A 27,442-nucleotide genomic window follows, 5' to 3' on the forward strand; every position below is an offset into this window, starting at 1 on the left:
AAATACCTTCTTAATGTTTCATCTTCTACAATAAAAGCAACAGTGGTGCTGACAGAAAGCTGGACTGGACACGACAAGAGCAAGTCCATGTAGTGTGTTCTTACCCCAGAACATGTCAGGAGGCAGAATAAGTGCTAGGGTAACTTTGTTTAGCATTTGTTGTGTATGTGCTGCATGCAATGTTAGTGTGTTCTGCCACACTCAAATAGCATTTCCCACTTTTTTCCCCTTCTTAATGTAGGTTTAAAGATGGGAGATATGCAATCAAGAAATTGAGGTTTAAAAGTTGGTGCTGAAGCCCTCATGCCTCCAACCAGGACTTTCCTTCTGAATGCTTTCAACACTTGGCTAAACACTACTAATTCCTGATCACTGAAGATTTTCCAGTGCTGCATATCTTACATCTTGGAACTCCAGCAGTTAGTCTTAAAGCAAATCCTGTTTTGTGGACTGTCTTGCAATTTTTTAGCTAATTATAATGATAAAAAGGGAGTATAAATTTATTCTGATCCATATCTAGTTGAATGCATGTTAAAACACAAAAAACAAAGCTTGCTCAATCTACCTGCAGTGACTGATGCAAAAACCATCATATGCAAATCCAAAGGAACCGAAAAGTATTTTACAACTTGTATCACTAATGCACTGTTGTAATGTATGCAGGGTCTGACAAGGTAGAATCATGAAAGTGAGTTTCTTTCTAGAATACCATAACTTTACATTAGATGAGTGCTTCAGCCTGTTTCAGGTTGATGGAGTTGCCAGTTTAAAAGGGGCATATTTTCAAGTGATGTGTTCTTTTCAAATTCTGCCAATAAATTGGAGTGACTGGAAAATGAGTCAGACAAGCTGTAGACATCCCTCACACCATTAGTTTACTTCATACCTTTTCATTTTAATTGTATGGAATCAGTGTTATACAGATGTTCTTAAGGATCAGAATGAAATGACAGAGGTAATGCTGTGTGTGCCAGTAAATAAGGCAAACTTCCTTGAGGCAAAACTGGCTCTTAGGAATAGTAGGAGGTGATATCACCTGCAGAATGAATTGCATGTCCTGGGGAGATTTCTATCCAGTACTATCTTTCAGATAATGCAAGATGTGTCAAAGTGAGACTGCCACACAGACTGATAGAAAAACACTTCCTTTTAGTTCTCAGTTGAGCAAATTTGTGCTGTTTTTCCTAAAGAATGTTGTAGTCAGTTGAAAATGTATGTGCAGTTGATCCAGCTTGCTTTCCAGAAACTTAAGAAGTGCAAGGGCTTTCTGCAACAGAGTTCAGCTGCATGTTATTCTGAGGAAAGCTTGTGTGCCTGATGAGTGTGTTAAAGGGGAACAAATCATTTTAACACAATTTCCTTATTATCTACTTGCAGTATGGACTATGGATACTCTGTAGTAGGGCTGCCAGAATATAGAGGGTTTAAATAGCAGTTTCATTTTGTTGTTTTTTTTTTTCATGAAAATATTTGTAATTGAAGTAGGAGCCATTTGTTGGTTACAGCCTTTTGATGTGTTTTCTTAGTATTTTCTTTTTTTTACTTCCTAAATTGCACTTGGAAGCACGTAAAATAAGACTCGACTGCAGATTAGCATTTCATTGCAATGAGTCATTTGTGATATTCTTTCTTGCAACTTCAATTTTTAAAGTACCTCAAAGCAAATGCTGTGGGGATAAAGGGCTAGCCTTGGAACCCATTTGTATACCAAAATTGTTATGGGAGAGATTTTAAATTTTTAAATTTGAATATTGCACATTAAAGCAGAGGTTCTTCTTAAACCTTCTTGATTTACAATTCCAGAAAGATGCAATTTTTTTTATACATTCTGCCTGCAATAAATTATGCAGTAAATGGATCTAAAATGTTGTTCCCTTTTAAGCATTTACACAGAGGTATATCAGGCTGTCTTGTTCTCGTAGGTTAACTTCCATTCAGAATTAAATTTTTTGAAGTTGTGTATCTTAGTTTTGCTTTGTTTTGGGGTGTTCTGCTCCTGTACAGGTTTGGCAGCTGATTTGGGGTAGCATCAGTGCTGATTTAGTGCTGCCATCCCAGTACTCTGCCCTGGTGAGAGGCTTGTGTACCTTCATACCCCATTGGTGGTTAGAGCCTTCAGTAACTTTATTTTTTACAGTAAGCACTCTCTGTATTTTGTACCCGTTTTTTTTTTTTTTTTTTTAATAAAGTTTAGGTTTATTTTGCATGAATCACTGTCAGTGGATGGCCCCCTTATTTCTAATGCCTTGAACATAACTATGTTGTTGGAATAAGTACTTTCAACCTTACTCATGAGCACTTAACTGCAGCTTAGGGATTTCCATATGTTTTTATATGGAGCAGAAAATTATCTAAGACAAACTTAGTTGAATCTGTACTGCTTTGTTCAGTGTGTGTAACAATTCCATTTGTGTGTTAGATTTGCAGCTGTGGTCAGTCAGGTGTGGCACAGCACAGTGAGCACCAACGCAGGGCACTCTTCCTGAGCATGGCTCTAACCAGGAGCTGAGGGCTGGAGCAGTGCTGTGTTGGGGAGGAGCTGTGAGGGCCAGGCTGGAAGTTTTGCTGTCTCCTGTCTCATCACCATGAACTAAAGTCATAGGAGAAAACTTCCATGAATGCTGCAATAGAAAAATAGTTAAGGAATTAATATAACTTCCTGTATATTTGCTCTAACTTCAGATTCCTAAATGCCATCGTGGAATTGGTCTCCATGTAGTATTCCATAACACTTAGGCAGTCTCACTTACTTGAGCACTTTTTTTCCTAAGTTGCATTATGGGATTCATCCAGGAGGGAGAAACTGTACCTTTTTCAGAGGTACTGCACCTTCCAGTCCTGAGCGATTCTGATCCTACTGGGAGGCTGGAGTTTGTCTCCAGGAGTTGTTCTGAAAAGTAACCAAAAGCACAGTGCAGGGGGATGGGGGGAATATGTGTATATATAACTATCTTAATGGTATTTTGTTGCAAATAGTAGAAAGCATGGATATAAAACTGCAGTGGGGGAAACTGTACATCATTAAATAGGCGTTTACACAGCGAGGGTCTTACGAAACATTCTCTCCTGCTTTTTATATAACATTCCCTATTTAGAATTCCTTTATAAATGAAAACACAATATGTGTTTGCACTAAGGCTCCTCAGCAAATGGAAGAGCTAGTGCAGTAGAGACATTTCAGATCAAGCTTCTCTTAAAAAAAAGAAAACTTTTATGGCAGCTTTATGTGATTAAAAAAAAAAAAGTACTACTATAAACCTGGATCTGATATAACTGTTGCAGCAATAACAGAGAAGTCCAAGAATTTTTTTTTAATTAAAATTTCAGGTGTTGCGTCTAGATAAAGTATTTTTTAAAAACCAAGGTATTCCCTATGTCAGTAACAGCTGATGAAAATGTCTTTTACATGTAGCAGCAGCAAAAGAAAAATGGCTAATAATTGGCACCAAAAACACATAGCCCTAGTCAGTGTGGTGGTGGTTAACTAAACACATAGGAAGGAGAAGAGACAACCTACTACCAGGTGTTGCTTATGCTTGTAACCCTCTCCTGTTTGGAGTTTCTAGGAGACATGCAGGAATGCTGCTCAAGAAAGCTTCCTTTTGAGTGTACTATGCAAGTTAAATGCTTAGATGCAGCAGTAGGTGAAAAAAGTCCTTTATTTCAATTGAAGTTCTTCCTTGTATTGCTCCATCCACTGGAAAAGCTGACCACCACCCATCAGCAGGACCATGTCTGGGTGTTAGGGGAGCTGATGGTACAGAGCTGTACACCAGGGCACTCAGCACTGGCTGCTCTCCATGGGCTGTTCTGCCTGCACTGCTCCTCGAGGGGCTAGGCAAGAGCATTGGCTTGGAATCATTCCCCAGGGCTTCAGCACAGTGTTCCACACTGCTCATTTGGATTTTGCTCAAACAGGAAAGCACATCAGTCTGGCACCACCACCTAACTGGGGTCCAACTCCTACCAGGAGTGGTAACTCCTGTGTGTGTGAAACCTCCCATCTTAGGAAGGTGAGCAATAGTGATGCTTCAGCTGGAGCTCCAGGCAGGGGACAGAGCCTGCTGTGTGGCTGTGTTTGTGCAGTGTTCCTTAGGAAACAGCCCCAGCCTGCTGCAGCTCTGTCAGCCCAGGCAGGTTCCTCAGCCCTGCAGCCAGGCTTGGGGAAGGCTGTCTAAGACATGGTGATTTCAGCTCCCTCACATTGTTCTCATTAAGAAGTGTCAGTTTCTAATCCTGTGTTGTGTCAGCTCTAGGCTTCCTGCAGAGTCCCTCACAAGAGCAGATGAAATGCCACAGGGCAGGAGCACCTGCAGCAGGCTTGGGCAGTTTGTCAGGGCTGGCCCAGAGCAGAGCTGCTTCCCATCTGCTGAGAGGACTCTGAGCAGTTGGAGCCTCTGCCCAGGGTGCTGAGGGCAGGCAAAGTGTCCTGTAGGCACCAGGGAGGAAAGAGGGACAGTGGGGACAAGAAACCTTTTCTGGTGCAGGTTGCATATAACACTGAAACATCTGAATTTCACATGTAGTAAGGGTCCATTTGTGATTTTTAAATCTAGACAATTTATGGGCCCTGAAGTTTCAACATCAAGAAAATGAACATGACTTTTCTAAACTGGTTGTGACTTTTGGGCACTTAGCAGGCAAACTGGGAAAGCTTTTTTAGCTGGCTGCTGTACAGACTTGTTTTAAGTAGAAGGGATTTGTTAGTGGGTTTTTTTTAATTGTAATGCTATTATTGGCTGCCCTCCTGTCTTAAGATCTAAAAAAGTGAGTGCATGCAATGGAAGTACAAGAGGCCCCAGTAATAGTTCTCCATGTTTGTTATGAAATAGACACAGGTTTCCTTTTTATGACTTTTTTTAAAACTGTCTTAGGAACAGTTGTATTGGTACTTTTTTTTTAAGTTTAGGTCAATGTTGTCTTCCAGAATAAGTTTTAAGGCATCACTCACTCCTGCATTGAACTATCGCATCAACACAAAGAGTGGAGATTCCATTCTGAGCCAGTTCAATTGTGAAAATTCATACTTTTTTATTTTTTATGCAATTCAATGAGTAGATGAGCTCAAGTTTAAATTCTTAAAAGCACGTTTATTGTAACAAGAATTGTTATGTATTAATACTTCAGTTTTCAATAAAGATTGACTTGTGTTGCTTATTGTGTTTTCTTTCCTGCTGTCTTTGGTGACATCTTTCCAGAAAACATTCTGTGCTGGAGAACAGTGTGGTACATTTAAGCTCTCCAAGCTGATGGAATCTGGTGATTGATGGAAGCAAAGCAAAATGTTAAAATGGGATGAGTGATTTTTCTCAGAAGGTTTCTTGATGCCTAACAGAACACAGTGGCAAAGGCTCCCCAGTGGGGAATTAGCTGCCCTAAGCTGTCCTGTCTGAGAGTATGGTAAAGATGTTCAACCCTGCCTTGTTCCCTTCTGAGACATTTCCTGGGGTTTGAGAGGTTTTATTTTATAGCTTAAAACAAAGGAAATGGAGCAGATGTAAAATTTGAATACTTCAGCATTTGCTTCATACCAAAGCCGTGCTGTTTGATTGGAGAGGTGACAGCCCTGAGCAGAAAGCTGTTATAAATCAGTGTCTTGAGTGTTCCCCAGAAGGAAAAGAGCAGAGTAGGTGTGAAGTGTGGGTAATTATTTCTTTAGTGTGTGGGTGGTTGTAAAGCTCTGGGGGAACAACTAAGCTGCTTGAACTAACTGGCTATTTTCTTTTATTGTAGGTCTCCAAAAATAACAGTAACTTACCTGGTAACCTTCTGGAAAAAAGCAACACATGTGGAAGAGGAAGGTGCAACGTGACTGCATCAGTCTGCAGGAATAGTGTTTCATTGTCAGGATTATTGCTACAGGTAGATTTAAGTAGATGAGCCTCTAAAATTGTAGCCAAGCCTAAGGGATACCATGGACAGATTTTTTTCAGTGTGTTTTACCTCCAGCTAGTTGTTGGTCAGTTATCCTGGGATTGCTTTCATGTTACAGGTAGATAGGTTTGGGAATGTTTTTTGCAGAGCATAACTGCAGCTAATGAAAATTCATAATCCTCAACCAGTGGGTTGCTGAAATCTGGGATACTATAAAGGGAAAAACTGTTCTTCAGAGTGGTGCTGATCATTCTCAGGCTGGAGAGATTCTGATGTAGCTGCTCTCCTGGGAGTCTGTTGCTGTGAAACATGACCTTGTACTCTGTTCAGCACCTCTAAGGACATGGTACTGAACTCTTAAGTTTCCATCTAGAGTTTCTTTCCTGGTGGTTCTAAATGTATCCAGGGAACTGCCAGAATGGTGGGATAGTAATGGTTTGACTTTTCCCTCTTGCCACATTTTGCAGTGGCAGTGTAATTCATGTGTTACCTTCCCCTCACTGGCAAGTGGCTTTTGGTTACTTGCTGTGGAGGTTACATGCACTGGTAAGAATTCTCTAATTTAGGGGCAACTTTGAACCCCTGAGAACAGCCAGAGCCCCTTCCAGGAAAGTATATGCTCAGTTAGTGATTGGTAGAAATCAGGCAAGAAATTCTGAGTTTCAAGTTTTCCTGTAACTAGTTATGGGCAAAACAGAAATGTGCTGCTTCTAACATCTTGCTTTAGATTCTAAATTCCATGGCTTGCTGTAAACAAAGTCAGGTAACAGAAATAGTTTCATTGGAGAGCTCCCTTGGAATCAGGAATTATGTACTCATTATTATTTAGATAGGAATTTTTTTGTGTAGGAAATGTCAGTGTTGCTGAATTGCATGGATAAAATGTCTGACTTGTGTGTAGGAGGCTAAGTGCATTCCAGGATTTTATTTCAGTATCCATCAGGCTATTGGCTATCTTGTCTTAATCCTCCAGAATAGAATGGAGGCTATGTGATGACTTTAGTTTTTTAGTGTTTATTTTAAACAGCAGCCAGAAGTCTTTGGCTGCTGTAGGAAGTTGGGTTGTGTCACAGGGTGAATTGCAGGTGTGGAGGGGGGACTGTTGAGCCTTGTGGGTACAGGGAACTCCCAGTTGGAGTCCTTGGTGAGCTAAGAGATCTTTCCAACACAAAAGACAGAAAGAACTTGACACTGAGCAGCTCAGCTGTCAGCTTAAATTAGCACAGCTGCACCTTCATTTTTGGGCTATAGTAATCTACTTTGTAGTGTTCTACAATAGCTTTTGCTCTTCTAGGCAAGAAAGGTAAAATATCTGAATAAATTGAAGCTTCAGAAAGGGGAACACACCTTCCCCAAGTTTGGCTTTTGCCAGCCTTGTAAGAATTGTAATCGTGAAGTTCCCAGCTGAGTTCAAATGCAGTTCCCTCTGCTTCAGTGAACACGTGCATTTGGGGATAAGGTTTTTATTGATGGTGTGATTTAGATAGTAAGTATATTATTTCAGGTTACTGGAGGTTAAAGGAAAAAAGCCATAAATTATTATCAAGCCTGGATAATGAGTGGGTGCTGCTTAGGAGAAAAGGGAAAGAAGTAGGTGTGGAAGGATAGAAGGAATTTCTAAGCAGAATATTGTTACACAGCTGCTGTGTAGTCAGTAGTTTTGCTTTATGGGAGGATTACAGAATGATACAAGACTTCAAGATGATAGCTTGTTTATTTCCCATCTCACAACTGTAAATGTAGCAGTCACACACAAGGGTACAGGCTCTGGGGTAATACCACAGGTATTTCATTGGCACAGGCTGTGAAACAGGGAGCTGCTTTGGTAGCAAACTTGTGCAAAAGAGAAGCTCAGGTGTGCAGAGAGGAGGGTGTAGTTGCAGAGGGAAATATGACAGGAGTGTTAAGCTAAAAGAACAAGCAGCCTGCATTTTTCCTAGAAGTGCCAGCACTGCCAAAGCCATGGGATTTTAGTCATGTAGTTGGTTAAGGAAATGTGTGAGAAACACGGGAGAAATGAGGTGTGAGGTGTTGATGGCAGGCAGGGCAAGCTGGGATTCTGTGTGGCTGGGAAGGAGCACCCTTTGGCTTGTGCAGAGCCTGCAGCTGGGAGGCTGTGAGTGGGATGGAGCTGACTCTGCTGCCTGGCTGTGCTGCCCTGCCTGCATGGCACTGGCAGGGTGTGCAGGAGGCATTGTGGCTGCTGCCAGGGCACGCTGCTGGCTGCACCATGCACTGCTCCACTCTGAATGAGCTGCACTGCTGGGTCACTGCAGCCTGCAAGAGTGATTCCCTCCCCACACTTACCCAACTAAAAGAGCACCACTGTTCAGGAGGTTAAAATCAGCTGAAAATGCTTCCATTTTTTTTCAGTGAGTTTTTATCCACTATCAAAGTTCTTATTTTTTAACCTGTTACTTACCTGAAGGCCTGACCCTACAGCTTTGTTTAGGCTGGGTGATCTGGGACAGGGAGTTTCTGCTGGTGGGCTGGTACAGGACATTGTGGTTGATACTTTGGGTTGTACCTGTGTGGTACTGCTGTCAGCAGCAGTGATGAGTCCTGCCCACTTTGGTAGAGAATGAGTAGCAGCAGGCCCAGGCTGAGGCTCCAGAAATTGAATGAGGTGTGAGCAGTTCCCTCCTCAAAGCTTTAGGAGTTATTGTTCTACCATATTAACTGTCCAGATGGGCTTTGCAATGCCCATAACCCTCATGAGCAGGTATGTGGTGAAACTTGACAGAAGAATTGAAACAACTGAAGTAATAACAATAAAGAAGAAATCAGCACTTGGTGGATGCTGTCCCACAGCTCCAGAGTCTGGGTGGTGAGTGGTGCAGTACTTGCTCATACCAATCTTGCCACAGACTTCTTGAGTGATGCTGTTACATGAAGATGTGCTTCCACTACAGTAAAACTGGAGGAGCACTGCTGATATTTTGACACATCAGGTGAAAGGCCTTTTTATTTAAAAGAAGCTAATTTCTGATATTCTAGCATGCCAAGAAATGAGGCCTTCTCAGTCTGAAGCTGAGATTCTTTTGTTATTCTTGTATGCCTCGATTCTGGGTGATCCCTGTTGGTGGCAGTGAGGCCTGGTTTTCAGGTGTTTTTAGGAGGCTGTTGGGACACCCAGGTGCAGATGGTTGGCCTCTGGATGACAGAGTGCTGTGCTGGCTTTGCAGAGCAGTGTCCTGCACAGTGGGAATCTCCTGCAGTGGACTCGGTGAGGCCAAGGACTCTGCTGGGGGTTCCTCCCCAGCTGACACCCCACTGGCCTTCAGGGAATGGACAAAACAGGAGAGATGTTAAAGGCTTCTTTGGGGAACTTTTTTCTCCATGGGAACTGACCTAGTTCTTACTTTGAGTTAGCACAAAGACAATTTGTGCTGGGTTTGATACTATTAGAACTTTAACAGTGTATACACCCACAGTGTCTGAATCAGATATTCTAAACTAATAGTTCAAAATAAATGGGGGTTTTTTCCTTTTTTTTTTTTTTTTTTTAATCAAGACAGAAATTACGTTATTTAGCAGCCACTGGTTCTCCTCACTTTAACTGGTAGCTTCAGGAAATCATTCTTTCAATTGATTCATGTGCTTTACATAATTGTGAGTTTTATTTGACCAAAGGAAATCTGGGCAGTTTTGGGTCATTAAGAAACATGGCTGTTTTTTTGCAAGAAGCTTCCTAGATCAATATCTGCAGAAGGAGAGGAACAAATAGAGCCAACACCCCTATTACAAATAAAAAAACCCAAACCAAACCACCCCTGACTCAATCTCTTTGCCCTCTTTATGTAACTCAATGCAGAAGTGTTGTTCTGAGCAGTTCAGCTGGTTCTACCCTAAAATCCAGAAGGCTTGGTGTTGTTTAGACTCACATCAGGAGCTTCAGTTTGTTTTGTACACAAATCTGCCTTTTTGACCCCCGTTGAAGGTTCAGCTCCAGAGAAAAGGATGCTGATGTCTCATAGCTCTGACTCTTCACGTTTCAAATGGACACTTCATGTGGAACTGGCACAATGGTCTTGTCCATTTAGCTCAGAGAGGTTGTCAGAGGCTGTACTTGACTAGCCAGAAACCTCATTTTCACAAAGTTCAGCTGATGCCCTTGGGGTCAGCTCACTGTGCACACCCCCAGTCCAACCTGCACACCTGGTCACCCTGGTGCTGTCCATTGGCACAACAATGGGAGTCACTCCAGCCCAAATCCAGATGCCAGGGGGAGCAGGAGGGAAAGCTGGGCTTGGTTAATCTGTTACAATCTCACACACAGGTACACTGCCATTTAATGAATAACTTAGGGGATGAGATGCCTTTCAAGTGTCTAATCACTTAAAACCTAAGGAAGTTGCACGTGGCATGTGACAGTTTGTTCAGGAGACTCTGAGGGTCACGGTGAGAATTGGGAAGTGGTGCTGGGTATCAAAGGATGGTATTTTGTGATGAGATCCACTTCAGAGCAGTCTGTGAGGTGGGCATGTTGAGCACAGTGAATTTATGGTTTGAACCTTACCTGTTTTCTGTGTTGCTGCTGTAACTCCACCACTTTGTGTGATCAGCTTTTTTACCTGATCTGTGTCTTGCATAGAGCATTGGATCCTAGCTCCAAATGGGGCATGCAAGACTAGAATCCCAACTGAGGACACTTTTTAGAAAGAGTACTGATAGTTAAGTGGAGACTAGAGTTCTTCCAGAAGTAATTAGCTGTCCATTGACTGGGATGCTGTCTGGCCAGAGAAGTCTGCTTTGGCACTTCAGAAATGTCTGTAAAAAAAGTATCTCTGGAAATCCTTTGTGCACACTGGTCACAGGTGAAGCCAGTTCTGGAAGAGCTGATAAATGATGTGATTATTTTAACCACTTGATGCATATTTACTGTTCAGAGTATTGCTACACAGGTAACTAATAACAGCCAATTCTTGTGTGTGTTTCAGCAGGGGAGGAAGGGCAGGGTTGTTGCACTTCACACTTCCAGGGGCCTGTGCCACTGTCACCCCATTTCCTTTGGGAGAAGAGGTGAGGATTTCTACCAGAGTGACTTCATTGTAGAGGTAAAGCTGAGTATAGTAAGCAACATTCTGCCTAAAAGCAGATCAGACATTGCAGAAAGGGAAGCTTTGAATAGGTGTCAGCACTTCCTTCACACTGGGAACAGAGTGGTTTTGAGCAGGGATATGAAGAGGTTTTGGGAGAACCTCCATCCTTGGGTGTACCCAGGTGGCAACTGGACAAGAGTTTGAGCAACCAGCTGGTCATGCTCAGTGTGGGGTGTGATCCTGTATCTGTGTTGGGGAGAGGATTGTCCTCTGCCCCTCTACCCCCCTCCACTTACTACAAAGCTGATGATAAGCTCAGAAAATTGGTAATTTTAGTGCCAACAGGTTTTCTTCCTGGCCAATCAAAACAAACATGCCATGGATAAGGAAAGGAGGGTGCAGACACTTAAGGTAAACACAGAAAATGACAATTGCCTTCTGTTAGACTAGTGCTGGCTGCAACTGTCTGACATACCTGTGGGTGTCTGTGTGTCAGGGTCTCTTGGTCACCATCTCCCCCCGTGGGTGACTGTCCCTGTGGGTGTCTGTACACACCCGGCAGTGCCTCAGTGTGTCTGCTGGGCCACGTGTGTCTCTGGGTGTCTTTCAGTGTCCCATGTCTGTGTCTCTGGGTGTCTGTGTGTGTATGTTGTGCTAATACTGCTGTAGCTGCCTGATCTCAGTGGCTTCTTAGAGAGTGATTTTAGATTTTCTTTTCCTTTTTCCCCTTCCCCCATCCCCCAGCATTGACTCAGTGTCATTCCCAGAGTGACCCCAGTCAGGTCCCTGTGTCCCTGCTATCCCTCCACGGGATGGCTGCTCTGAGGTCACCTTCTGGCATGATCCCTATGGCAGAGCAGCCCCTTTGGAGCTGCAAGAGCACAATCCCCACAGTGACTTTGAAAAGAAACAGCTTCACACAGATAGACGGGCTGGAGACAAACACAGGCTGAGAGTCACTTTTACAAGTTTCTTTATGAAATTAAATGTTGCCCCTGGTTGGTCTAGGGGGAAGATATAGTGCAAGAAGGATTTTGTACATGCTACTGAATTCAGATATCCCTGGATGACCAGACTTTGGTCAGCTACAGCATCAACAAACACTGGATTTCTGATCTCTGCAGACAGTGCTCACTCACATTTGAGCTGGAATGAGCCAGTGTCTTCCTTCCACTGTCACAGGATGTCTCCTAATCTAGGGAATTCAGTCAGTATGGCTTCTAACTCTCACTATGGTAAGGCAAATCTTTCTTTTTTGCTAACCAAGGTTTAAATTCTTTTTTTTTTGGCCATCATTTGAAACTTAGGTATTTAAAGTGAGGTTCTTTATGCTAAGTTTAGGCCTTTATAAAGTGGTTTTCCATTTTTAAAAGTGTCAGTAATACTCCTTGAATTTGAGGGTCTGTGGGAGTTTGCATAACAGTGACATTGCAGAGTTGAACAGCAGACTCTGACTTCTGGGAGCTAGGTTTGCAAATATTGACCTTTCTTTAAAAAAAAAAAAGAAATTAAACAGACAAAACAGGCGTCAAGTTAACAACATCTGACAAGAACAATTACAGACTTACAAAATACACAGTTCTGATTTTTACCATAAATAAACACATTACAAACAATGAGCATTTTCATTGGCCAGGAAATATGGCAGAATGATGGAGAGACGAGAATCTAAAGAATTGAGTATGGTATTAATTAGGCACATTTTTCTCTAACTTATGTAACTCAAACCCACTAGAGAGATTCTTCGACTTGACTCATGCTGCAGGTTGGCACAGTTTAATGTAGGGCACCGTTCAGCGGTGCTGTTGGACTAGAGGGAGGGAGGAGGTCACAGTGCAGAGCTCACTGTGCTCTGAGTGCCTGCAGAGGCTGCTGGGTTAGCTGGACACGTGAAGGAGGGTCATAGCTCTGAGAAATGCAGGGCATGGGCTGGGCAGAGCAGAAGGGCTCATCCTCCTCCTCATGGACTCTGAACTGTTGTTCTGAGCACGGGGTCCATCACTGCCATCGCCTGTGACAGCTGCCAGCCAGCAGTGGTGGGCACAGCAGGAAAGAGTGAGTCCAAGTAGAGCTGACAAGCAGAATCCCTGGGCTGCAGCCTGTCCAGCTCCCTGCTGTGTGCTCCTGGAGCTGTGCCTGCCTGGCAGCGCAGGCTGGCTCTGGCCACGGGGCCGCACCTCGGAGCCACCTCGCTCAGGCCACACAATAAATAGGGAGGGCAGGAGCACTGTGCCATCCTCTGTAAACAGGGCTGGACAGCCTGGGCTGCAGTGCCAGGGCTGCTGCATAAAGTGCTTTCTCAGGAGGCTTCAGGCACACTGGGCTGCCCCTATTTGCGGAAGGGCGTCAGCCTGCTGATGTTCTGCCAGAAGTTGGAGGGTTTGCGCTTGGGCTCCGCCAGCATGAAGACCTGCTGCTGGGGCAGCGTGCTGGGCAGCGTGGGGTGCTTCTGCCGCATCAGGAACTCGTAGTAGGGCCTGCTGACTGCTGCCAGGAGGAGAGGGGAAGCACGTCAGTTCAACACTGCTCCTTCCCCACTCTGCTGCCCCCCCATTACAGCTGCAGGTTTGCCTTAGTGATACCCTTCCTTTCATTTATCCTTACTTTCAGCACTGCCTTTTAGGATTGCAGCTCACGTGGGACGCCCTGAAATGTGCTGCATAACTGGCAGGTGTTCTGCCAGCATGACAGCAGGGCTAGAGAGCTGCAATTCATGACAAATTTAGCTGGTGCTTTTGGCTGTGCTGGGACAAGCAGCTGCTGTGCAAGTGCAGCTGGAGCCTGTTCCAAGCTCCTGGGCTGTATTTCTGAGCAAGAATGGTCAGTGCCTGCATAGTGGACAAGGCTGGTCTGTGCAGTCTCCTCCAATGCTGTGCCCCAAGGGCTTTGCTCTCTTGGTGTGGTCTGGCCTCCTTCCAAACTTCCCCCTGTTTGCAGCCAAATCTTATTTCTGACATTAAGCCAAGCTTTCTTTCAGGAGATGTGGCTGGGTTTTAAGTGCTGGCTAGTACCACCAAGAGGAAGTGGTTGCCTCCGTGGGTTCAGAGGAAACCAAGCAACACCTCTTCCTCTGAACAGAGAGAAGGGGAAGGTGACATCAGCAGAGCTGTCTTCAGCTAACTGTGCTGTGGGCACAGGAGCCTTTATTTTGCTTGACTTCACTCTCCCCTGGCTGCTGCTAATTGTGTCTCTGACAGGTTGAATGAAGAGCTCTGCTCAAGCATGGTACCTACCCTGGCACTCTGCCCAAGGTGCAAGGCTCAGAGCATCTTCCACAGGCACAGCTCCCCAGCAGGAACAGTCCCTGCTGCAGTGACCTCTGTGGCCCTCTGTGCACCATGGGGATTACTACAAAACTTGCCTTTTGCCAAAGGCAATGCCACCCTGCTGGGAAAGCCTGGCTCCTACAGAGGCTGTGCACTGGCCTTGGAACAGAAGCTGCTAGGTTTTGGCTGAGTGCTGATTATTTGCAAAGTGACTCTTCTGGAGTTAGGAATAGTCTCCTGACTCCAGCCATCTGAATCTGCCAGGAAGTAGAGTGCAAATTGTCACCATCTGGCCTTCTCAAGAGTTTGTTAATGCCACTTCATTGAAACCTCTCCCATGTAGTAAACACAGAGCCCCCTCCCCCCCCAAACTGTTCCTGTGTTCAGGTGTGACTCACCCTTGGGCTTCCCAGCATGGTGCTGTTTGCTGGCATTCAGCATTGCCTGCTTTTTCTGCACCTCTGTGATGGAAAAACCTGGAAGATAAAGCAGGTTTCTGTCAGCAGCAGATCATCATTTGGTACCTCAGGAGAAGATGGAGCAGGCAAATGCCTGAGGGGAGAGGCCACAGTTACTGCCAAGGCTGGGGGGACACAGCTCACTCTGTGCTGCACAATCCCCCCAAGCTGGGTTTGCTGCCTGCCCCTCAGCCCATGCTGCACTGGGGGAAGCCAGGCCAGGCCAGTGGTGGCTGAAATCTTAGATCACACTAGGCTGAGTTAAGAAGGATTTGGACAAAACAACACCAACCCTCTTGTACAGAGGGTGAGAACCCTTGACTGAACCTGTTCTATACTGTTCTGGACCCTGTGTGTAATGTATTGACTATTTTGTCAGCCCTGCTGGAACTCCTTAAGACACATCAGCTTCCCTGAGGACACAATGCAGTGATGGTTTATGGTGGTTTGCAGTTTTTTGATTGCACAGATTCATTCAGAATGTGAATTCTGAATTCAGCAGCCCAGAGCTGCCCTGGAGCATGGACTGGTTCCCCCAACCTTTCACTCCTCAGGCATTAGCCAATGGGTAAAAAAAAGACTAAAAACAAAAACAAATTTTATAGAAAAAACACCAATCTCCCAGCATTGCTCTTTCCATACCTGTCTCCTGGTCGAGCTGCACCTGCCTCCTTTCATTTTCAAATGCCTTCAGCCAGCGCTGTTTCTGCTCAGGCTTTTTTGCACAGAATAAATGGACTTCCTCAGTGTCTCTGCAGTGCAGCTTAAATGCATTTTTCACACTGATATTGAAGTCCTTGTCTTTCCCATCTTCTACATCCAGTATTTCCATGTCATCCATGTTGATCCGACTCTTGTAGTACAAGATGTCCCTGCGCAGAAGGTCCTGCAAGACACATCACAACAGATGTTGCTGTTTCTTGGATATGATGGAGTATTTAACCTTCCTGCTGTCATTACAGTCCTGTGAAAGAAATGAATCCTGGATTTGAGTCTGTGAACTGCAGTGCTGAGCTGCTGTGGGCAATGCTGGGAACCTATGGCTGGTTCTGGCACTGGGGTCAGGACAGGCTGGTGTCTGGTTTGGGTATTACACATGATCCAAAATCCTCTAACAAAAACCACTATTTGAATCCTTACATTCCAGTTAAAAAGCAAAAATAATACTAATTAACACTTGGTTTTTTGTTGACAATGAAAAGTAACTTTGAGAACAGGGTTTTTCATGCCTAAGTCACTTGGAGCTACCTGCATGCCGTGGAATATGCAAAAAAAAATTGGCACATTCAGTTCTGAAATTCCATTCATTGGCTCCAAGAGAGAAGATTTCTTTTAGTACTCAGCTTATGAAAAAACAGCATGAGCTGTACCTAAAACCTTACATATACTCTTAACATGGCTTTACTGACTGCCAAGGCCCATGGTTGTTAATCAGATCTGCATTTTTTTCTGATTATAACACTAAGGTGGAAGTTCAATTGAAAAACAAGGTAGTTAAAAGAACTTGTGTGGCAGTACTCATGGCTGAGTTGTATAGAATAACCCCAAACTAACCCCAGAGGCAGTGCAATGCTTTCCTCTTTTTCAGTGAGAAATAGGCAGTAGCTGATGGCTGTGCTCAGGTGCACAGAACACCCCAGGACCTCAGAGAAAAGACTGCAAAGAATGCACAGAGGAGGCTCAGTGCCAGGAACACATGAGGCCAGGAAAAATTAAGGAAACAAAGGGGTGGAGAGGGATCTCCCTTAAATCCATCAGCACAGCAGTAACCAGCATTCATGGGTTACCTTCTTGCAGCAGACAAGCTGGTGATCGAAGAGGAAGAACATCCTCTGTTGGCTCTTGGCTTGAGGGTGGGAGATTTTGGCTAATTCCCCAGAATAGATGAGTTCTGAGCTTCTGACTAGGACATCTTCTCCCTGAGAACAGCACAAAGAACAGGTTGGTCTCAGCCTCACATAAAAGAGGGGGCCTGAATTCCTGCTGCCAGAACTCATATGGGAATGAGAGAGCCTCTGTGCTGGAGGACAGTCCTTGGCACCCAGGGAATGGGAAATTAATTTGATTAGAACAATTGCAGGTTATATTTTTAAGAATCTCTTTTTACAGAGAGTCTGCTCAGGAAAGCTGCTCCATCCAAAACATAAAGGAGACATAAGCAGGGAGCCAAAAATTCAACCTAACATCCTTGGGCAGGGAGACAGTGTGGGTTTATTGAGTCTTGGATTTAGAAAATTAGTATTTTGTTTCTTTTGTGTAGCAGGTTTTTTTTAATGAGTCCACAGGGAACCCTGGTTTCCTCTGTCACTATGCCAGAACTTGGCTTTCTGCAACAATAACCTGGGCTTTCTGCAACAATAACCTGACTTTTTAATTAAGGGGCAATTCTGCTCATCTTGAGAGTTTGAAGTCACTCAAGACAAAATGGAGAGCAAGATAAAAATAACAGAATTTCACTAACCAACATGGTGATTTCATTCTGCAAGGAAAAACAAGGAAGCAAAAATCTAAGGAGCATGCAAATGCAGCTGGTCTAGCCATAGCTGTTTACACAAAAAAACAAAACAAGACTGTCCACCAAGGTGGCAGAGAGTGAGGTGGGGCTGTGCATGAGGTGTCACTGCAGGGGAAGGTGCTGCTGGGACCCCCGGGGCAGGTGAGTCCCACCTCCCAGTCCTCGATGGAGCTCTGCCACTGGGCGATCTTGTCGATGTTCTCCAGGCGCCGCTTCCGCTCGTTGATGAGCCGCGCCACGTTCTTCATGGCGTTCAGGGCCGCCTCCACGTCCTTGAAATCCCTGCAGGGGGGCAGTGTTAGGCTGGGCAGCATGGCCCATGGGGCTGAGCCTGCCCTCCTGAGAGCAGCCTGCCACAGAGCTGGGGATGGAACCAGCAGTTCCCGTCCCAGCATCAGACACCTGCTCCTGTGACAGCTTCTCAGACACTCGTTGGTTTTGAGGCACAAATTATGGTCTGGGAACAAATCTAGGCCACCTCTAGGGAAGGAAAGGGGGTCAATAATCAAATTTACCTATAGAGCTGTAAACACAAATTTCAGGAAGAATCTCCAGGTTCTAATTTTCTTTCATCACAATACAACACATTCACAGCGCTGCTGTGCCCATGAGGGACTGGTCTGTGGTGCAGAGGTGAAGCAGTTCAACAGTAACTGGCTTGTTTCAAACAGAGCTGATGGTTTATCTGGCAGAGTAGGACAGAAGCTGATCTGCACTCCCCCACACACCATCTGTGGCCACCAGCTACTTCTGCTGAGTTCAGAGCTGAGCTGCACAACTTGGCTCTAAGGCAACTCTCTAAACATCTGTGCACTTCCTTAAGGAGCTTTCTGCTCTGAGGTCAGCTCCAGACAGCATGCTTAGAGATTTAACAAGACATGCTTAAAACCATTCTGGGAAATACCAGGGCTGCAATTAGGAAGGTGAAATTAAGTCAAACCACAATGGACCAATATCAGCACTTTCATACAGATTTTTCATGTTTTCAGATACTTAATTAAGTAGCAGTTTTTTGAGCCAAAGGCAGTGTCTTCACCCTGAAAGTGAGCCATGGATTTGGAGCTGGCACTGGCAGGGCACCAAGTGTGCCTGGCTTGACTGCTGCAGGGCACAGCTTCCCACTGAAGTGTAGCTGTATGGAGATTTTGGGATATATTCAACCAATGCTTTTGGAGGCAAAGTTCTCAGCACCACCACCAGAATCGGGTAGCTCCATGTGCTGGTATCATAGCTACATGAGCCAAATAAAATAGAAAAGGGTCATTATGAAGTGAATCTTGTAACTCTCGATCTGTGACAGGATTCAGCAGGAGCCCCTTCCCTCCCCGCTCAGTGTCCCACCTGTGCTGGGGGTTGGTGTACTTGAGCAGCTCTGCCAGCTGCAGGGGGTATTTGCAGATTTTCTGCACGGGGGTGAGCAGGAAGCCATCCAGGGAGATGTCAATCATCTTCTGCAGGAGGCGGCAGGCCTCGAAGAAGTACACGTACTTGTTGACCTTGGTGAGGCGCGACAGCTCCATGCACGCGTTGGGGTGGTTGTTGCAGTACTCCGAGTAGATCTGAAACTCTGTTTGCTGCAAGGGACACTGTGTTTCTGCTTCTGCCCAGGTTAGTGCTTTAGTCCAAATTATGTCCTCCCACCTACCTTGTCAATCTACCCTGAATTACCTGTCAATCCTATTTTGTGCCAACCCCCTGCTTGGAATTCCCCTAAAAACTGGACATCTCATCAGTCCATGTGACCCAATTTCCCCCCATCTCCCTCATAGGACAATGCCTTTGTGAACCCTACCCTTTACCCCTCCTCAGAATTTCTCCAATTTGCTGATGATTTGTACCCTCCCCATGAACCTTCCCCATATTTTGGCTGTTGCACCCTTATGTTTTTGTCTTTTGCCCCCAATTCCCCAGAGTAATAAATCCTTCTTTATCCTATCCTATCCTCTTTGCCTCCTTAGAGCACAAACTGACAGCAAAAGGCCATAGAGAAATTGCTCTAGCCACACTTCAGGTTATCTGCTCCAGGGGTGTGACCCACCCAAAAGTGGGTGCAGCTCCAGCCACTGCAACAGGACAGGGGCATTCACTGCCCATGGTCCTCAGGCATGCCCTGGCACAGGCTCCTGTGTGTGTTTGTGGTTTGTATCCTCTCCAGGCTCTCAAGCACACACCTAAAGCTGGAGGTGGGGCAGGGTGTCTTGTAGCTTCAGCACATCTGAGAGACCCAGACATTCCCACATGCTCTGGTCTGGACCAGCTGAATGCTTTTAGTGCCCACACCAGCCACAGCTGGTCCTGCACTGACCTGAAAATACCATCACTGCAAACTCGTCCTGCTCAAGATTTTAAAATCTTCCTATTGTTAATATAAAGTACATTGCATTTTGTTATTGATTTTATGTAAAACCTATAAATAGATTTTTCCTACCTATTCCTAGAGCTGGAATTGCTTTCAGTGAAACTCAAATATTGCTCCTATTAACCAGCTGAGGAAAGCCCAACCACTGCCCACTTCCCAAAGAAATATCCTACAGCTCTTGTGGCCGTGGAAAGAGCATTTTCAAAGCACCTTATCTTCTGAACACTGTAATGCCAGAGGATTATGAATCTACCCATGCAGTCAAATTTACTTCCTTACTTCCTGCATTTTCCCTGATGTACCAAGGTCTGGCAGGGATTATAGTGGCTACAGAGTTATGTGTGTTCATGCATTGTTGTGTTACTTACATATTCCAAGAAGCACGAGCCAACCTCACTTAAATGTGGGTGGTCTTTGTTAAATTTCTTCTCTAGTGCTTTAACAAATTTCTTCTGGCACCTGTAGATGTCCTCAATATTCCCAAAGATGATCTTCAGCTGCTCTTCAGTAAACATGTCTGCTCTCTTGCGGCACTGCTTAATGTAGCCCTAGGAGAAAACCAAATTGTAAAGCTTCCTGGGCATCTGCTCCGTGGCAACAGAAAGCCTCAAGGACTGCAGTCAGGTGTGCACCAGGTCTCTGCACTCCTTTCCTGCAGAGATGTACCCATCTTTAACTATTATCTCCTCTAATGCTACCCTCAACATGGTGGAAACAGAAGCTACCCCAGACTCGTGGCAGCCGTGGGCGATGCTGCAGCCCACACCTGAAGGAGTCACAGAGCTGCTTTCTCTTGCTGAAAAAGCCTTTGTGTGTCTGCAGGCAGTGGGGTGCTCTGAGCCCAGCACTGGTGGAGCAGCTAAGTCCAGTTGTGGGTCTGATTTGGGTGCCTGTGTGAGGAGCTGCCTGACTCCAGGCAGAGGAGAGCTCCGAGGGGTGGGGGACACTGCAGCAGGAGAGGCTGGTTTCTAAGTGTGAGCTCTTTGCCCCAGCTGCCTCTGCTAGGAGCCACTACAGTTTTGTGCCATTGCAGCAGAGATTTCTGTTCCTGCAAAAATTCCAACTGCCTTCACTCCCCCAGTGTACATGATGGATCTCCTTTAGAAGAGGTGTCACAATATTCAGCATATTTGACAGTAAAGGCCCCAATTGGCTGAGCATCCTCCAGTTGTTTTGATCTGAGCATGACTTGCCTGAAGGCTGGAGTTGCTGATTATATTACCCCAAAACATATATTAGAGAGGACAGCAATGCCTAGACATTTACTTTTCTCTGGCTTGGGAAATTCAATTAATTCCATTTAATCAGAACACAAGTGAGTGCACCAAATGCAGAGGCATTTGGCATTTTGCTGTAATGAATTGTCTTCTGTTTTCTGAGCATATAATGACATTCAGCAGAACTGATGAAAATACAGTCTCATTTGCAGAAAAGTTACCTGCTTAGGGTCCCTAAGAATGGGACAGAATGGGACATTCAGACAAATTCTTACAGTCTCTTCCCTCTTATTCCTTACCTCACAAATATCCTTCAGGTGCTTGATGTAGTCTCTCTCTGTGCTTATGATCTCATTGATGACGTTGGTCCTCATTTGGTCTTTGGTGGTCTGGCCCATCCCAAAGCGTCGGGAATCGTCCTCCTTGCCCCCCTCCACCTTCAGGGGATAATCCTCCATGGGCTCATCCTGGTTTACTCGCAGCTGTGAGGGCACACAAGATGTTCACTGCTTGTATGACTGAGCACAGCTCTGGCAAGGAGCTTTGGGACAGTCGATGGATGGCAAGGACTGGGCTGGGACAAGGTGTGAATAGGGTATGTGTATTGCCTGGAAACATTTCCCCCGGGGAAACTGAGGCCAGACAGTCACTTTGGGGAAGGTACATTCAGGCCACATGGCAGCTGCTCCCACCCTGACATGGGTGTTTTAAACAGGCATTTCTTGTGGACAGAAGTCACAGCAATAATATGGAGTCCTTCAGAAGAATACATATCAAACCAGGACAAAAACGGTTTATAGAGTGAAATTTTCCTAAATATTTGAAGGAATACTTCGGGAGAGAGGGGAGAACTAGTAAATGGTTGGGGTTTATCTGCTTTATTGTTCTCATGCTGTCGGTAACAGATGTGCCTGCTTCCCCAGGATTATTTAGAGTTCATTGCTGAAGCAGAAGCAGCTGCAGCTGCCCGTGGGCACTAAGGAGGAGGAAGGGCCGTGCCCGGCAGGGCTGTGTGGCACTCCGGTCCCCCATCAGATGGCAGCACAGCACGAGCACAGAGCACGGGCTGGAGCCACCCGTGCTGCCCTCCCTGCTCTGCACAGGACCAGCTAAAGCTGCCACGGAACGGGGAATTGCTTGAGCTCGCTTCTGCGGAGAGCCCCTGGGAATACTCTGCACATGACTCAAAGGATCCATCCCAGCGCAGAGAAGGAGTGTAAGACAGCAGGTTAAGACAGCACACATAATTATCGGAATTTTTAGTACAATGATGCAGAACTGCTTTAAACTTTTAACGCAGTTTTCTCCTAGGCTCTATGACTTACCACCTGATACAAATACACCTACACATAAAAGACAATGCATACCCTTCCCCTGTAACGCAGGCACAGATTACATTTACTCACTGCTGAAGCCCTCAAGGTGTGCAATCCTGACTCTCCTTCAGTGTGAGCAGGACATCGGCAACTCCTAACCTCACACCCTGAAACTCATGCGGAGTGAGAGCCTTGTAGTCTGACCCAGCCTCCAGACATACCAGCCCTCCCTGCAGTGAGCTTGAGAGCCAGTGGTAATTAGCAGAAAATCTTTGCCTGGATGCTTGAATAAGTGTTGTTTCCTCTTTCTTATTCTGCATCCCTAATGCATAGTACTACTCTGCTTTATTCTAAGATAATATGACAAGTTTTTGCCAGCCAGGACAACTCAATTTAGCAGTAACATGAAAGAAAAAAATTTATGTGTTTTCATTGAAAAAAAAAAAAAAAAAAAAAAGCAGTGCTGAGGTCTTGATAATTTTACTTGCAAAACATTTCACTGTTTGTAATAATTATCCGGCTGAGACCATCTCCTGCAACCCATAACAAAACACCTCAAAACTGCCCCACTTCTCCAAGGACTTTTGCTACAACACCCGATGACCTGGTGTCACCTCCTTTCATGCTTCACCTGGTTTTGGGTCACTTGTGATCTGAAGTGACCTGGATAAAGAGCTAAAGGGCTGAGAATCTCTGCCCTTAGGCACCTAATTGCCTTTGCAGCGCTGAGGAGCCTGCCCCGAGGTGGTGAAAGCTGGCAGACACCCACACTGACAGTCACAGGGGAAAGGACAAAAGCCTTTCTCCTCTCAGCAGGACAGGCAGCACAGCAGTTACCACCCTCCCACTCTGCTGGTGTCCCCCCTGCCTGCCCTGAGAGTTCAGATGTGTTCCAGAAAGCTCTGCTGGAAATGAAGCTTCTGCAGTGTGCAGCAGGGACTGTCTGGGGTGGTCTGCACAGCTCTTCTGGGTGGGCTTTGTAGCACAGGGAACAGCCTTAGCCCACCAGCACTGAGTGTCTCAGACTGCCCCAGATGACTGCCGAGACATTTTTTTGTTTTTCTCTCACAGTGCTGTGTGCCAGCCCAGCAGCTCGGTGGGCTGAGAAGGTGCCTGTGAGTCAGCTGGGTGCATCCTCTGGCTGTGGCACTGCACTGGCCCCAGCAGCAACTGCAGAGAGGTGCCTTTGGTGCCGTGCTCATCTCTGTTGTTAAGTGGACACTGGAGGGAAGATCTCTGCCAGCTGCATCAGGGATTCCTCCAGGAGAGTGCTGCTTGCTCCTGGAAGTGGATGCCGTGTGCTTGGGCACAAATCAGCCAATGTACAGATGGGTTAGCAGGAGCCAGGCTGCACACCACCAAACAGGGCAGCTCCCCAGCTGGCACAGCTCAGCTCAGCTAAGCTCCTGGAGCTGAACCCCTTGCCTTGACTTACTCATGTAGAGGGGGTTCTCTACACTGGTGGCTGCTCAGCCAGGAGGACACCCTGTACTGCAGCCACTTGTAGAGGGGCACTAACAAGACACACACTGAACTATCTCTAGCAGTGAAAGTCCTTAGGAGTCAGCACAGAACATTAAACAGGAGAAAAAGAGCAAAGAGCTGGTGCTAATGGAGAGGGCACAAAGAAGGACCAAGATCTTACCCGAACAAAGCTGGCTGGAAACCAGCCTTCACTGTCCAGGATCCTCCCCCACCACCACTCCTTGTTGGTGGCATCCATCACTTCGATGACATCTCCAGCCTTGAATCCCAGCTCCTGGTCATCCATGGTGACGTGGTCCCAGAGGGCTTCTGCATACACCACACTGCCATCGCTGATGAGCTGTGGGCAGAGCATCACACCGTTAGTCCTGCTGCCAGAGAGCCCAGCCCTGGCACCTGCTGCTCTCTCTGCACCCCAGGAGCAAGAAGGAGCTGGTGCAGGCCAGCTGCTTCACCTGGCCCTGCTCTCAGCAGCATTTATTCAGAATTGCTTGCACATGCCACATTTACTACCATAAAAACATAAATGCTGGTATTTCATACTGCAGGTTTGCTTCAGCCAGTAAACAAGGCTCAGTGGTACCTTGTTTGTGGAGGATGCTCTGGTGCTGCCAGGGCAGCTCTGCTTTGGAAAGCCTTGAAATAGAACCTTGAACATCAATATTTAGAGACATACTTCAGAGCAGAATGCACTTGGAGGCCTCAGAGCTGCTCTGGAATGGGTAGAGCCTGAAGCCTTTAAGGTAGTTAAACATAGCACTTAATATGCTTAAAACAAGACTCCTGGAGAGTTTTAAGCAAGGATACTGAGGAACAGTTATTCACTACATGCCCCATAGAGGCTCCAATCTAGGAAAAACAATTTAAAAATTCAAGCCCATGTGTCTGGAAGCTGTAAGGGGCTCCTGAGCACAGTGATGCTGAGCCTGCTGCCACTGCATTCACACCTCAGCTGTGGGGTAGCCAGGTACTGTGTACAGGGTCTCTGTGGGCTGATGCCACTGGGTTATCAGGTCAGAGTCTCCCTTGTATTTCGACAACTACAGAGTATACACATAGAATTCCCAGGGCCTGAGTCTACCTGGGATTGTCTGAACATCAGATTTTCCTGAGAAGATGGAGTGCATACTGGAGTTCTGCTAAAAAGGACTTGGCTATTGTGGGGTGGAGGTGAAGACTATTTTCCTCCAGGAAAATGGTGCAAGGATGAATTCCAGAAAGACAACAGGAAGACAGTCTGTGAGGCACACAGCAGAAAGTGAAAATCTGTAGGAAAGCCACTGTCCCTGGGGGGTGTCCCAGCACTGCAGCAATGTCACCACAGCACACAGGGCAGGGGACACCCACGCCCCTTGGGCTGCTCAGTCACCCAGAGTCATCCCTGCTCTGGGTAACTGCTTCTGCCTCTCCACAAAGGACAGAGATGCACATTGGAAAAGAATGTCAGGATAATTGTGAACTGAGTAAATCAGAAAAGGGTTAACAAGGCATTTGAAAGCAAATTGAAATGCAGTCTGCCTTTGGATAGCAGATGCCCCTTCACTGAACCAGAAACAGCTTAATGCAGTGTTTCCATTCTGACAAAAATAACAGGATGATGGGGAAGCAGAGGGTGAGAGGTTCCCACTTATCTACACAGGCAGTGTGTAGCCAGAGCTAGGTGGGATGCAGTGCAGTGATGTGTATCTCTGTGAAAGCAGGGCTGGATCAATGTGGCAGCACCTGGCCAGCCCTATGGAGGGGAGCTGATCAAATACTCTGATCCCACTCTCAGTGCTGGGCACTCACCTGCACTCAGGTGGGCCCCACACCAGCTCACAGCAGCTGCTGCCACTCCCTGCTGAGTTACACATCCCTGTGGGAAGGGGTGGCTGTTGCTCAGGAAATGGCAGAAGCTGCTAAACCTTCAGAAGAGTGGCATCCAGCAGGCTTTGCAACATCCAAACTGTGAGCAGCACATAGAGAACATGGCTGTTTCTCAGACAAAATACCTCCTCTCTGTGCTTAAATATGCCAGCCTGGATCAGTGCTCCAGCTCCTGGATCAGGGATTGTGCAGGCTGGCACACACACTGTGGCCATTACCAGGGAGAGCCTCTAGCACTGAGCTGATCACACAAACAGAGCGCTGGTGATGTGAAGGCATTAATACCACACAGTACCAGGCTGTCACATCCTGCTGAAATGATGGGAAGACAGGGTACCAAGCCTGAGCTGGCATTAACAGCACACAGGGCTGATACACTCATGGTTCTACTCAGCCACTGAGAGCCACAGGGCTGAGTAGGAATCCTCAGCTGCTATTTTAATTCACCATTAATATTAATACCTTAAATTTTCTCTATTCAGCAACAGCCATACTGTGGATATGATTTGCAAAATAAAGGAAGTCACAACTGTGGCAACACCACAAGGCGGGCAAGACACTGCCAGTTCTCATGGAATAAATAAAATATACCTGAACAACCAGGTTTTGTTTAACTGACAACACACATCATGTTTGATGATATATATGGAATGAAGGAATTATATTTATGGAATAAATCCTGAAATAAGAGCAAAAAACCATTTCATCTGTTCTTGGGATTATCTCAATTAATGTCATACAGCAGCACTCAACACAGCTTCACGTGTTCAGGCTCTGCCTGGTCCCCTCCCTCCCTGCTTCCCCCTGTGCTGGTACCCCAGGGTGTGCAGGGCAGACCTGGATGCTGAGCAGTGCTCAGTGATCACTGTGGGCAGGGCTCTGCTGCTCTCTGCCCCATTCAGGCTGTGCCTTGTGCTGTTATTTTCCACTGTTTCCAGCCCTGCTCCCAGGCTGACACAGAAATACCCAGCACACCCAGCCAAACAGCCCCTTTCCCAGAGCAGGTACTGTGGGGTAGCTCAGAGCCAGGGCTGGCATTTCCATGGAACAGGAGCACCTAGAGGGCCACATGTCACTGCAGCAGGGACAGCTGTCCCTTCCTCCCTCAGGAAAGAGGGGCAGGACTCTCCCTACCCCAGGAGGAATAAAACACACCAGCAGGTAAAAGGATTTTGGCAAAATGTGCTGGAGGTGGCATCATCAGCCTGGCTTCCAGAGGAGCATGGATGGAAGGGAATTCTCACCTTGGCTCAAAAGGCCCAGCTCACCACACTTTGATCTTTGCAATTAAAGCAAGGTTTGAAAAACAACTACTAATTTCCATATGAAACAACATTTTTGTGCTGGTTTTGTAATGTCAAGGACAACTCAGCACATGTTCTTGAAGAGGCCCAAACAAGTGTACAGCAGAGAAAAGTCAGAAGAGAATGCAAACCAGCCACCTCACAGCTGCTCTGGCTCCTGCAGCTGGCAGTGGGGAAAACAATCAGAAATCAACTTTTTTGCTTTGTTTAGAAAACCATTTAACTTTGAAGACAGCAGCATTTGCAACCCAAAGGCAGCACTAGCCCAGGTGCTTTGAATCTGAAAAATGAGGGCAGCTCTGTCCCTGCCCTGGCCTTTCTGTGTCCCAGTGCAGCCCCAGATCCTGTCCCAGCCCTCCCTGCTGCCAGGGGAAGGCACTGGGAAGGTGCTGGGGATGGTGCCTTGGGGTGGTACCTAGATCAGAGACTAGACAAGGTTAAGAGAATAAAGTGGGGATTTATTAAAGGCCTTCAACAGACACACCTGGGGCAGTCAGAGGCTACACCCAAGATGGACAATGGTCAGGAGTTTTTCAGACAGATATAAGTTTGGTCCATTTAAATATTTGGGGTTAATCCTCCAATTACAGCTTCAGGACATCATTTACCCCCAGTTTGCTCCCCCCTGATTCATTTCTGTTTGTACTTTTGGGGCCTGAGCTGCAGAGTGTCCTTGGATCTCAGCCCCAGAGGGATTGTTTTGTGTGACCAAAATGTGAAGACAGTAACTCACACTTTAT

At 46.1% G+C, this 27,442-nt stretch overlaps 2 protein-coding genes across 7 annotated transcripts in view; one reads left to right on the top strand and one right to left on the bottom strand.

The window, feature by feature from the left end:
- FAM168B (family with sequence similarity 168 member B) overlaps positions 1 to 5,157 on the top strand; it is a 22,825-nt gene extending 17,668 nt beyond the window's left edge. The window contains exon 7 of the mRNA XM_079315556.1: positions 242 to 5,157. The gene's annotated coding sequence lies outside the window, so the exon portion shown is untranslated. The remainder of the gene's footprint in view (positions 1 to 241) is intronic.
- Positions 1,529 to 27,442, bottom strand: part of ARHGEF4 (Rho guanine nucleotide exchange factor 4) — a 206,861-nt gene continuing 180,947 nt past the window's right edge. For all 6 annotated transcript variants that reach the window (XM_079315544.1, XM_079315543.1, XM_079315545.1 and 3 more), the window contains 9 exons: positions 23,693 to 23,872; positions 21,031 to 21,213; positions 19,883 to 20,062; positions 18,497 to 18,729; positions 17,308 to 17,437; positions 16,428 to 16,559; positions 15,283 to 15,526; positions 14,581 to 14,658; positions 1,529 to 13,403 (listed from right to left, as the gene is read on the bottom strand). In XM_079315544.1, the coding sequence (XP_079171670.1) occupies positions 13,246 to 13,403; positions 14,581 to 14,658; positions 15,283 to 15,526; positions 16,428 to 16,559; positions 17,308 to 17,437; positions 18,497 to 18,729; positions 19,883 to 20,062; positions 21,031 to 21,213; positions 23,693 to 23,872 (1,518 nt within the window). In that variant the 3' untranslated portion in view covers positions 1,529 to 13,245. The remainder of the gene's footprint in view (positions 13,404 to 14,580; positions 14,659 to 15,282; positions 15,527 to 16,427; positions 16,560 to 17,307; positions 17,438 to 18,496; positions 18,730 to 19,882; positions 20,063 to 21,030; positions 21,214 to 23,692; positions 23,873 to 27,442) is intronic.

This window comes from Erithacus rubecula, assembly GCF_903797595.1.
Source record: "Erithacus rubecula genome assembly, chromosome: 11".
Classification (NCBI taxonomy): domain Eukaryota; kingdom Metazoa; phylum Chordata; class Aves; order Passeriformes; family Muscicapidae; genus Erithacus; species Erithacus rubecula.